At 41.6% G+C, this 12,625-nt stretch overlaps 1 protein-coding gene across 1 annotated transcript in view; it reads left to right on the forward strand.

The window, feature by feature from the left end:
- Positions 1-12,625, forward strand: part of RAB2A (RAB2A, member RAS oncogene family) — a 90,675-nt gene that overhangs the window by 19,723 nt on the left and 58,327 nt on the right. Inside the window, exons 2-3 of the mRNA XM_030553150.1 lie at positions 4,674-4,745; positions 8,194-8,261. Of these exons, the coding sequence (XP_030409010.1) occupies positions 4,674-4,745; positions 8,194-8,261 (140 nt within the window). The remainder of the gene's footprint in view (positions 1-4,673; positions 4,746-8,193; positions 8,262-12,625) is intronic.

Genomic DNA, 12,625 nt, shown 5'->3' on the forward strand with positions numbered 1-12,625 from the left:
AAGGAATAACATGTCCACTGCTTTCCCCCTCATCCACAGAGCCAGCTATCTTGTCATAGAAGGCAATTAGGTTAGTCAGGTATGACTTGCCCTTGGTGAATCCATGCTGACTGTTCCTGATCACTTTCCTCTCCTCTAAGTGCTTCAGAATTGGTTCCTTGAGGACCTTCTCCATGATTTTTCCAGGGACTGAGGTAAGGCTGACTGACCTGTAGTTCCCTGGATCCTTCTCCTTCTCTTTTTTGAAAGATGGGCAGTACATTAGCCTTTTTCCAGTCATCCAGGACCTCCCCCAATCACGATGAGTTTTCAAAGATAATGGCCAATGGCTCTGCAGTCACATCCACTAACTCCTTTAGCATCCTTGGATGCAGTGCATCCAGCCCCATGGACTTGTGCTCGTCCAGCTTTTCTAAATAGTCCTGAACCACTTCTTTCTCCACAGAGGGCTGGTCACCCTTTCCCCATGCTGTGCTGCCCAGTGCAGCAGTGTGAGAGCTGACCTTGTTCATGAAGACAGAGGCAAAAAAAAAGCCTTGAGTACATTAACTTTTGCCACATCCGCAGTCGCTAGGTTGCCTCCTTCATTCAGTAAGGGGCCCACACTTTCCTTGACTTTCTTCTTGTTGCTAACATACCTGAAGCAACACTTGTTACTCTTAACACCTCTTGCTAGCTGCACTGCTAGCTGCACTCCAGGTGTGCTTTGGCCTTCCAGATTTCACTCCTGCATGCCTGAGCAATATTCTTATACTCCTCCCTGGTCATTTGTCCAATCTTCCACTTCTTGTAAGCTTCTTTTTTGTGTTTAAGATCAGCAAGGATTTCACTGTTAAGCCAAGCTGGTCACCTGGCATATTTATTATTCTTTCTACACATCGGGATGGTTTGTTCCTACAATCTCAATAAGAATTCTTTAAAATACAACCAGCTCTCCTGGACTCCTTTCTCCCTCACGTTATTCTCCCAGTCTCTACCCAGGCCTTTTCCTTCCACGGGGAGGATGGACGAGAACACTACTTGCCCCTCAAGCTCCTTTATCCTTCTTCCCAGAGCCATGTAGTCTGCAGTGATCTGCTCAAGGTCATTCTTGGCAGTATCATTGGTGCCAACCTGGAAAAGCAGGAAGGGTTAGCAATCTGAGGGCTTGATGAGTCTCTCCGTCACATCGTGAATCCTAGTTCCTGGCAAGCAGCACACTTCTTGGCTGAAGCGTGTCCACTTGGCGCTCCATAACTTTTAAGAGCCGCTTCCTTGCTGCTTTCTAGTGTTCCATGTTCTCCTTTTGGTCCCTCTTCTCTCTCTCCCACCACTCCTTCAATTCCTTTTTCTTGTCGGTGGAGTGCATCATAACCTCACGGAGAAAATCCTCCTTAGTTCTTGGCCGTTTCTAATTCTACACAGCCATTCTGCCGCCCATAACAAAGAGGGAAGCTGGGCTCCCAAGGTCATCTCTGTGAAGTTTAAATGTAACATTTTACAGAAGCAATATTGTTTGCAACACAGACAACACTAACTCAGTGCTTTAAAACACAGCCAGTACTCTCTCACTTGTCACTAACTGGCTGACCCCAGGCAAGCGCGCACAAGCCACAAGACCCCCAAAATGGTGAGTAGCCGCTGAGCCAGTGTAAATCACTCTTCCCGGACCCTGCTGTGCATGGGGCTCGTGGAGAGAGCCAGCACTGTAGTGGGGGCTAATAATCATTCCTGTTCACACACTTTCCACAAGAGGTGATCATTATGGAAGATATCTTACTGCTGAGGGTGAACAGGGAATCAAGGGAGGGTCTTCTCCAAGCCTCCGGCTTCCGCACTGGCGCCTATGCAGCTCGCTTGTGTACAGCAACTGTTCTCCCATCCATCCCCCCCATGATGGCACAGTGATGTGGGAAAGTTACCATTAATGGGGCAAGAAACAAAGCAGCACTGCTGAGGAATATGGCAGCGGATTGCCAGTACCGCCGCAAGTTTCCTGAAGATCGGAGGGAGATTCCCGTGAAGTGAGGGAGTCTATCAACAGGCCATTCTGCCACTCAGACTGTGCATGTGGTGGGATACAAGCCTTCTTTCTGCAACCCTCCTGACCCCAACAACTTCCCTCAGCAATTCACAAAAACAGATCCGCTTACCAAGGGCCTCCTCTCCTGTTTTTGCACTTCATCAAGATCTGACTGCTGTGAGTGGCTAGGCTCCTCTGGGGTAGAAAAGAGCTCCTGGTTCCATGCACCTCTGGCTTGCAAGTCGTCCTCTGCCTCTGGATCCCCTTCCCTCTCTTGGTCCAAGATTTCCTCCTCCTGGCTCGGTCCATTCTCAACCGGCACACGTGCCAACAAAGTATCCACAGGGTCCTTCGCAGTGGAGGTGGGGTTGCCACTGAGTATTGCATCCAGCTCTTCGTAGAACCATCAGCTTGTGGGCGCAGCACTAGAGTGGTGGTTTGCCTCCTGTGCCTTGTCAGTGGCATTCCGCAGCTTCTTCACTTTTACCCTACACTGCAATGTGTCCCAGTCATGGCCCCTTTCTATCATGCATATGAAATCTGTCTGTAAGTATCATAATGCCTACAGCTGGAGCGCAGCTGGGACTGCACAGCCTCCTCTCCCCAAATGCTGATGAGGTCCAGCAGCTTGGCATTGCTCCAAGTGGGGGATCACCTGGTGCGTGGAGCAGGCATGATCACCTGGAAAGATATGCTGAGACCACTGTACGCATTACAGAGCAAACAGGAAGGGGACTTTCAAATTTGCAAAGGAATGTACAGTGTGGGGCTGATGATTGGTCACCTGAGGGCTGGGCAGTAGCATTCAAACCGATGACCAGAGAGGTGAGAACTGGTATCATGGGATACTTCCCAGAGGCCAATCACAGTGCTGTAATCACCATGGTGTCTACACTGGCACTGCAACGCTGTAGCCCCGGCGCAGAAAGCTGTACATCTCTCATTTGGGTGGTTTTTTAGAGCACCACAGCTGTGCAGTTTCTATGCTCTAAGTGGCTTGGCAGTGTGTACGCCTTGGGATTTACAGCGCAGAAAGCTGCTTTACTGCACAGAAACTTGCCAGTATAGACAAGGCTTTAGTTTCATTCTCCTTCTACTTGGTAAGTCTGAGCTTAGTAAGTAAGTAGCAGACTGACCACAGCTATCTGCAGTTTTAGAAGACAAAAATACATTGTTTTATATTAGATTCAATTTGGAAGACTATCTTAATCGTAAGTTCTAGAAATTTTATTTATTTGAAATGTAATCCCAAATTCAGCAGACATTGATGGCTTGAGCCTCCTGTGTTCTCCAGGAAAAACTTCCCCCTTACCATAAATGATTTTTTTTCAAGCTGTGGTTTAAACTGCCTAATAGTGTCACTTTGTTTAGCTAAGTCTGAATTAATTTTCAGTTTAATTTACATTGCTGCAAAGGAGCAAGGACAAGACTTTTGTGTGAAAACTTGATCATGACCCAGTTAACAACTCAGACCTTTGGACTTTTACATCTTAGGCTTGCATTAACATCACAGAGAGGTTACATTTCCAACAAGGATCCTCTATCAAAAGTCTTCCTGTGGCTTTAATTAGACAGGCTACTTTTCTCTACCCTGATGTGCACAGTTGCTATGATTCCTACACGCAAAATGCTTGAAGGATTTCAGATGACTGTATACATCTATTAATAAAAATATTTGTCCCTAGTCAACTGCAAAGATTAACAACTGATTGAATGAAAAACTGCAACCAAGTGTTAACTAAGGAATCTTGCCTCTTCACTGTCCCCCTCTATCCCTTTCTGAGAGACTTCACTCCTCTTACATTTAAATTTGCCTTAGTTTTTCACAAACCTATTTACATCCTCCTAATATTTTTGATTTAAACTAGCTGAATTATGTAACTGAAGCAAAATACCACATTTCCTAGAAGTGTGTGAAACTTAAAGAAAAGGAAGCTGAAAGGTCAGTGTTCTACACCGTTGGCAGGCAGCAGCTGTGTCTGTGGATGAAGTTATGTCTTTATATAACTTAAGTGCATTTTTTTCCTGGCCCTTCTACTTTGTGGTGTCATTCTTATGGCCTTGTTCTGCCATAATGCAACAAAATCTTGTAAGAGTGCTAATGATTTTTGCCGTCACATTCTTGTAGGCTGTTCAATTACATTTCCTCTGTTCTGCCCCCACCACCAGGGTTGCTGTCCCAGACACACTGAAAATCACTGTAGTTCCTGGTGTGCTCTGCTTTTTCTTTGGTAGGTTCATAATCAGATTATTCTGGCCACATTTTAAAGGTTGCAGGCATGTATCTGGCAATATGTATGAAGGAAGGGATATGGAAGAGCAAAAGGTAAAAGTACAAGTGGAAGTGATAAACTATTGTAGGGTACTGAGAGGGCAAAGTGCCGTTCACATTACAGTATGAGGGAATGAAAGATAAAGTGTATTATTTTAACTGTTAATCTTAAAATTGTGCTTGTCACTTTCCAGACACTTGTGAATTTTTTAAAAAATATGTAAGACAAGGATATAATTATATTCTAATATAATTTTACAAGGATAAACAAATGTCAGGTCCTGTATATCAAAATGGGTCTAATGATATATATTGTTTTAAATGAGTTATAAATTAGGTTTTAATTGCTGCTTAAGTAAAGTTTTTGAATTTGCTTGAAGAAAATATTCTCTCTTTCAGGTGTTGGGAAATCATGTTTATTGTTACAATTTACAGACAAGAGGTTTCAACCAGTGCATGACCTTACTATTGGTAAGTTCTTCCTATTAAATATTCTATTAAAAAAATCCTTATTTTAAATACCTTTTTGAAGGGTGATGGACAGCTAGGTGCCTCAGCATGTTGGTTATGGGTTGTATATCCTTTTACTTAATTGCCATTTGTTTTATTGTGATACAAATCGCATGTCTTTGCTGTCTGCTGGCTGTATCATAACTGATGTGAAATAAGATGCTAATCCAGTTCCTAGTGGGTAAATATTCACATCACACAAGTGCTCCACAATCATAATTTGCAACCTCCTTGGCTTCCTCTGCAGGAAGGCCATAGAGGGAGTGGGCATAGAAACTGGTCAGGCTTGAAGCACATTAGTAGAATGTTATGGAGAGCTAGCATTTACTCAGTGGGTCAGACTTCAGTCTCCAGGGCTCTCTGCCATTTGCCACGAGCATAAAATTAAGATTAAAAACAAAGCAGACTTCAACAAATAAAAATCTTTGTGTTTACTAGATGAGAAACTGTATAGAGTTTCCTGATGGTGAAAGATTGAATTGTGAATATAATTATCACCTGGAAGGGGAAGGTTTGAGGCCTGGACAGGCAGGATGGGGAGGTTGCACGTGTAAGAGGTGTGTCCGATGGTGGGAGAGGTAGATGCAATGAGTGAGCTGGGAGGGAATGTATTAGCTGTGACTTGACTTTTATTTTTTCGTATGAAACAAATTTGCAATTTTTTACTTTCCACTGTGAAGCAGATGGATACTTCTGATGCATGATATGGGAGGTAATTTTTCTCTTGTGGAGAAGGCTGGTCTTCAGATGAGTTTTACTTTGGCTATTGCCTGTTCAAGCATAGCTTATGATAAAATTGCAGAATCTTTTAACTACAATTCAGGTTATTTCAAGGTCCCTGTTAAGGTAGTATCCCCAATTATGCTCAGCTTTGCACAGGATGGACAACATGAGTCTGTACCCACTTTTGTTTTTCACTCTCTAGCATAGTTTCTCTTAGATTAAAGAAGCTCCTCTCCTGTGGGAGTACTTAAAATGGACAAGCATAAAACAAACAACCATTCCTCTTTTAGCAGAACAGTGCAAGATAGTCTGTCTCTTGACAGACCTCCCAGTCACTGTACACAGCTGTCTCTGAAGTACTTCAAACTGTCAGCCTTAGCAGCAGCTTTGTTCCCCCTAGTTTTGGAACCAGGTAGGTTGGTTGAATAAAGAACCAGAACTTGTCTTTGTAGGCAGACTTCTTGTCATCTTTCTTTCAAGACCAGGGCAGTTAAGTATGTCGAATCTTGAATAAGATTGATGCATTTGCCGCCCTGTCACATATTTTTGCAGCTAGCTGGATTCTCCTGCTTCTGTCTGGGTGATGGTAAAGAGCTACAGTTCTCATGATGACCACAGTGCCTGCTCTGCCTACTTCACCAGCAGCCAGCATTGGAGACCTGGAAGAAGGCAGCTGCTGACAGGAGGGGTGGCGGAGGGTTGAGATCTGGAGTTAAAATGTCTGGGCCTATAGAAGGACAAAATGAGGGATAGGAACAGAACTTAGGAGCTTGATGGAGAAAGGAAAGAATGGGAAGAGTTTGCCCCAGGTACCCTACCCACCCACCACAATTCTCTCAGGCTGTGCCACCCACATGTACTTTCTCCCAGCATGCTTTTACTATGTTAACCAATTGTAGTTAATAAAATAGCAATACTTGGTCAGTCATTTTGCTGTGAGCATAATATATTTATTAAAAACCTAAATTTTTCCACTGTCATACTATTTAAATATTAATATCTAGTACTATAGTAAATGAAACAATGACTTCACACTACTTGGCTGTTTCGGGTAAAGTTGATTGCTAATTTGGCTCCTGAACCACTGAGGTCTGAGTATCACTGCTATAGAAAGAGACTTAGGCTGGGATTTTCAAATGTACCTCTGGGTATTAAAGTTCCAACTTCCAATGGGATTTGGTGTATAACTTCCTTAAGCTCCTTTGACAATCCCACCCTTGCGTGTCTGCAGACACTAGCCAAAATTTTCAAATTGAGTGCCTAAAACTAAACTACGAAGTCCTTATTTTCCAGTAGTAGTGAGTACCTGCAGAACCCATTGACTTTATTATGACAGTGAGAGTTCAGCAGCTTTAAAAGTAAGATCAGTTCTGTTTAGGTGCCTGACCCTGAGTTGAGCATAATCGGACACCTAAGTTCAAAAACTTTGCCCACAGTAATTACCAGAACTGTTGAAGCATCTGTTCTTAAGAAATAGACCTGTGTTTATGTACTGAAGAAATGTCCGAGATCCCATCTTGTTGATGTGACATGTCCACTCAACAAGTCTCTTTCACATGTAAATAGTACTGCTCAAATGGGCAGCATCAATCTTTTGCTGTTATGATGTGTTAGTACTATTGGTACAGTTTATAATGTTTGTTAAACTGGCCTGTTAGTGAAATATAGCTCCTTGACTGTCACTTGGTCACTTTCACTAACTCTTACTCACCAATAAACATTGTCAACTTAATCCAACCTTGAACAGAATTCATTTTTTTCAAACTAATCTCATTTTTACCACTGTCTCACCCAGGTTGTTTTTGTTTTTATTTTGCATATTTAGCAGTTACAGTTGGGGAAGCTAGCGGGAGCCTTGAGATACTTTGATTAGTGCTCAAAAATTCTACAATTTTACTTTGATTCATCAAGCTGTTAAACTGTAATATAAGCACAAACTTCTCTAGTTAAAAATTGACCCTGTCCAACCAAAAAAAAGTACTATATACAGGTGAGAAACTATGAAATTCTTTACAAATATAGATTATACAGTGGTAGCAATATTTACTTCATGCTTTTATTGCTGTACTAACGACAAATGGTCAGAATTTTTACTTTCAATCTTTGTTGTTACTGTTTGAATTTCTGTGGTTTAGCCTTGCTTATGTAAAATGCATATGAATCTATATTTTGAAAAAGTAATGAAAATAACATTCCAATAACAATCTTAGATATAGAGAACAAAAATGAGTAGGGTTGCATGTTTATCTTTAATTTCCTGGGTTAGCCTAAACAGATACATGGGTGGTTTGTTTATTTTTCACCCACTTGAACTAAGGAAACAAACACCTTTTTATTAATACTTTTGGAAGATCTAGAAGAAGATTTAGAAAAAGCAATGCACGTTTAAAGCAGTAAAAGCAATATAGGAAACCAATTAGAGCAGTGGTTCTCAACCTGTTTAACACTGTGGGCTTCATATATATGCATTGTGTGGCCCTGAGAATGTCAGATGAGTTGTAGCTGTGTGCTGATTGGGCCGTGTGTTGAGAACCTCTGAACTAGAGTATAATATAAAGTTAAAGTGCACTGCAAGATTATTTCTTATGGTTAAAAGTTGAGTTAAGGCTACCCCACCTGTTCAATTTCATTTGGATAGATTTTTCCCTCTTGGTTAGTAACACTGTAACTCTTAAAATTTCTTCAGGTGTAGAATTTGGTGCTCGAATGATAACAATTGATGGAAAACAGATAAAACTTCAGATATGGGATACGGTAAGCATAATAAAAATGTGTTCTTTGTATATATATTTAAATGCATTTATTTTCTGTAAAGTTTAAATATTCACTACGGTTCTTATAAATTTTTATATTCAAAGTACTTCTTAAAAATTGTGCAGTTTCTGCTGTTAAATGGATTTAGCACTCAGGAACAAAGACAAAACTCCATAAGAAGATGGGAAGGAATAGAAGCTCTGTGAGCTCAGATCAAGTGTAGTACTTGCTAGGTATAAAATGTATCTCTAGCTGTACCTCTGAAGCATGTTGTGGCAGTGTGAACCTTTCATAGACATGAAATCATTTTTTCCTATGTATTTAAAGAGAGATGCTACATTTTTAATATTCAGTTTTGTTTCATTATGAGGGTAACCAATTTAATTATAGCTGAGTGTTTGTTTTTTAACTGTGGAGTTTCCTCCATTGCTTCTGATTCTGTCCAGGAGGCGCTCAACAATTTATTTATTTTTAAACTTACAGACTTGCTACTGACAGCGAATTTTTCTTTCTCCCCCTTTTTCTACCTCTCATATTTGTGATGGACAGACACGTGGCCCTTACGAAGTTCATGTTCACGTTTCCTCATTTGATTAAACTTTCTTAAATGTGAATATTTCCATCATTCATGTGTTTATTTTTTTTATATTCTATTTGAAATTTGTTAAAATATAACTTAAATTCAGGAACAAGTAATTGGTGTTGGTCAGGGGTTTATTTGTGGTGACAGTGGCTTAAAAACTGCACTCAGTTTAAGGCCCCATATTTTTCTAAGTCTAAGAAATAAGCGATTTGAAAAAATTTGTTGCATAACCTAGATAATGAGAAAAATATCTATCTCTTTTAATAAATCCCCTCCTGTTCTTGGAGCTTGTGGCATCAAACTCAACATTTCCTGTGTTTCCAAATAGAGACTCTCCAGCTGAATAGAGTTATATATATTTATTACCTTTTTTTTTTTTTTTTTTAAAAAGTGAATTTCTGCAAGAGAAAGTGTAACGATCACAAATGTTTTCATTCATGGGACCCATAGTAGGATTTTTTTTCTTAATATACTTTGCAAATACTCTGGGTTTGGATGGAAATGCCAGTGCTGGCTTTGGCAGGTCAATTATTCAAGTTCTACTCTCTTAAAATCAATTACTAAAAAACAAAAGATGTTTACTAACACGAGATAAAGTTCACCAACAAAAAGACTAAGTTAACACACACATGAGTCTTCATTCTGTGAACCAGTTTTTGTGATCTTCCTGTAAATATCTCCTTACAATTCTTCACCTATTTTGTGGTATTTTCTTCCTGTTTTGTTACTTAATATGCACTATCGGAAAGTGTTCTGCAGACCATAGTCTGAGAGCTTCTACTCTGTTGCCTTGGATTTGCTTCTGAACTTGGGTAACTGCAGGTTTATATCTAAATATTCTGGCCTAAGTTATGGCTGTGGAAGGCTCTGAATTTAGTTAGTGTAATTCTGCTTTATAGCTTGTACAGTTAGTATAAAGAAGTTACGCTGAGAGTCTAAAGTGGGGCAGGCTCAGGCCAGGGGATAAGTTTTTAGTTGTGAACTTGCTGGCCATATCTTTAACCATAAGTAGGGCCCTACCAAATTCACAGCCATGGAAAAATGCATCCTGGACCATGAAATCTGGTCTTCTCTGTGCTCTTACCCTACGCTATACAGATTTCAAGAGGGAGACAAGTGTTTATCAAATTGGGTCCTGACCCAAAAGGAAGTTGCAGGGAGGATCAGAGAATTATTTTATGGGGGTTGTTGTATTGCCATCCTTACTTCTGCATTGACTTCAGAGCTGGACAGCCAAAGAGTGGCGGCTGCTGACTGAGGGCCCAGCTCTGCAGGCAGCAGCACAGAAGTATGGGTGACAATACCATACCGTGCCATCCTTCATTCTGCGCTGCTGCTGGTGGCAGCTCTGCCTTCAGAGCTGGGCTTCTGGGCAGCAGCTGCCACTCTGCAGCCCAGCTCTGAAGGCAGCGCCAGCAGCAGTGCAGAAGTAAGGGTAGCAGTCTCTCCTCTTCTCTTCTCCCCCCCACCATGCGTGCGTGCATACGTACACACACATGTGCACACACACACACAGAGTAGCCTTGCAAACCTGGCCCCACAACTCCTTTTTGGGTCAGGACTCCTACAATTACAACACCATGAAATTTCAGATTCAAATAGCTGAAATAGGAAATTTACGATTTTAAAAATCCTATGACGGTAGAAATTGACCAAAATGGACCATGAATTTGGTAGGGCCCTAACTGTAAGCTTATTTTGTCTTTAACCTGGGTTCACAAGGGGAGTAGTCGATACTTTCAAATAGTTTTTTCCAATCCAGTTTTTTCCTTGTGTGCAAGGACCAACATCTGAACCACAATGAGGGTTTATAGTTAAGTTGTAATCTCCATTTCACCTATAAGTACCTCCATCCTAGCTATCTTTTGAGAGATCCTCTAACTTTGCATTCACATATTTTTGGTTATACATTGGATTCCATCCTGATAAAGACAACTTTCGGTTATTATCAACATTTTCCCAAGAACCAGTTCTGTCCCATTGACTTGAATGTTAATAGAATTTGGATATTAGCAATTGTCGTGCTACTTATTGACAACTTCTTTGGAAGAAGTGTTCCCCTAGTAATTTAATTTATTGGCTCTGAGTCTGCAACCTGGAGATTACAAGAAGAGGAACTGTGCAGCCTTGTGGGCCCCCTCCCCACCCATTGTCCCTGTTCCCCGTGGAAAGTGCCAGCCGCAGGCAGGTTTTCAGGGCTGCAGCCAGCAAAGAAAACACTGGGACATACCACGCCTGGCCCCTCAGTGCCAGGGTGAGGTGCATTCCAGAGAGTGCAGGGAGAGAGACAATGGAAAGCCCTGGGAGCCCTTGCTAGCAGCCTCCTCTTCCAGCCTATAGGGCTGGATCTCCATCAGAGGCTCTCCTGGCATTTGGACTGCAACCACCTTCTCTTCTGTTGCCCTGCCTCCACTTCACTTAATGGCAACTTTCAGAGAATAGCAACTTTTTGCTGGCAACCAAGAGGTTGCTAATAACTAGCATCCACTGTAGTTGTAATATAGGTTCAATATCTGAGAGCACACGTGTTCCTGTTTCAGAAACTGTCTGAACACCTCCACAATGGAAGAAGATTCTTTCTGATTCCTTCAGTGGTGGTGTATCTTCTTGTGTTCATCAGGAATTTCTCCAGAGCTCTCCTGTATGTGGCAGCAACAGAAGTAAACTAGGTCCTTGCTTAAGATGTGGGCTTAGGTGGGAGAAGAGAGGAAAATGTTTCCTCTTGCCCTTACCATAGAAAATCATAGACTCTAGGACTGGAAGGGACCTCTTTTTTATGACCTTGTTAAGGAAGCTAAAATTGCTTCTGCAGAGAAATGTAGGCTTTATTTAAAACCTGAAGACCTCAGCAGTGTTCATGCGCACAGACTGGCTAACCTAGTAAGGAGGGCTTTAAACTAGGTTCGACGGGGACAGGTGAGCAAAGCCCACAGGTAAGTGGGGGAAAAAGACCTGGGAGATGGGTTGGAAACAGGAGGGAGCACGGGCTATAATGGCAGAGAGGAAGGAGGGTCAGGGCAAAGCTGGGAGGCAAGATCAAACCAGTATCTTAGATGCCTATATACAAATGCAAGAAGTATGGGTAATAAGCAGGAAGAACGGAAGTGCTAATAAATAAATACAACTATGACATTATTGGCATTACTGAAACTTGGTGGGATAATACACACGACTGGAACGTTGGTGTGGATGGGTATAGTTTGCTCAGGAAGGATAGACGGGGAAAAAGGGAGGAGGTGTTGCCGTATATATTAAAAATGTACACACTTGAACTGAAGTGGAGATGGACATAGGAGACGGAAGTGTGGAGAGTCTCTGGGTTAGGCTAAAAGGGGTAAAAAACACGGATGATGTCGTGCTGGGAGTCTACTACAGGCCACCTAATCAGGTGGAAGAGGTGGATGAGGCTTTTTTCAAACAACTAACAAAATCATCCAAAGCCCAAGATTTGGTGGTGATGGGGGACTTCAACTATCCAGATATATGTTGGGAAAATAACACCGCGGGGCACAGACTATCCAATAAGTTCCTGGACTGCATTGCAGACAACTTTTTATTTCAGAAAGTTGAAAAAGCTACTAGGGGGGAAGCTGTTCTAGACTTGATTTTAACAAATAGAGAGGAACTTGTTGAGAATTTGAAAGTAGAAGGAAGCTTCGGTGAAAGTGATCATGAAATCATAGAATTTGCAATTCTAAGGAAGGGTAGAAGGGAGTACAGCAGAATAGAGACAATGGATTTCAGGAAGGTGGATTTTGGTAAGCTCAGAGAGCTGATAGGT

This window comes from Gopherus evgoodei, chromosome 2 (assembly GCF_007399415.2).
Source record: "Gopherus evgoodei ecotype Sinaloan lineage chromosome 2, rGopEvg1_v1.p, whole genome shotgun sequence".
NCBI classification, from domain to species: Eukaryota; Metazoa; Chordata; order Testudines; family Testudinidae; genus Gopherus; species Gopherus evgoodei.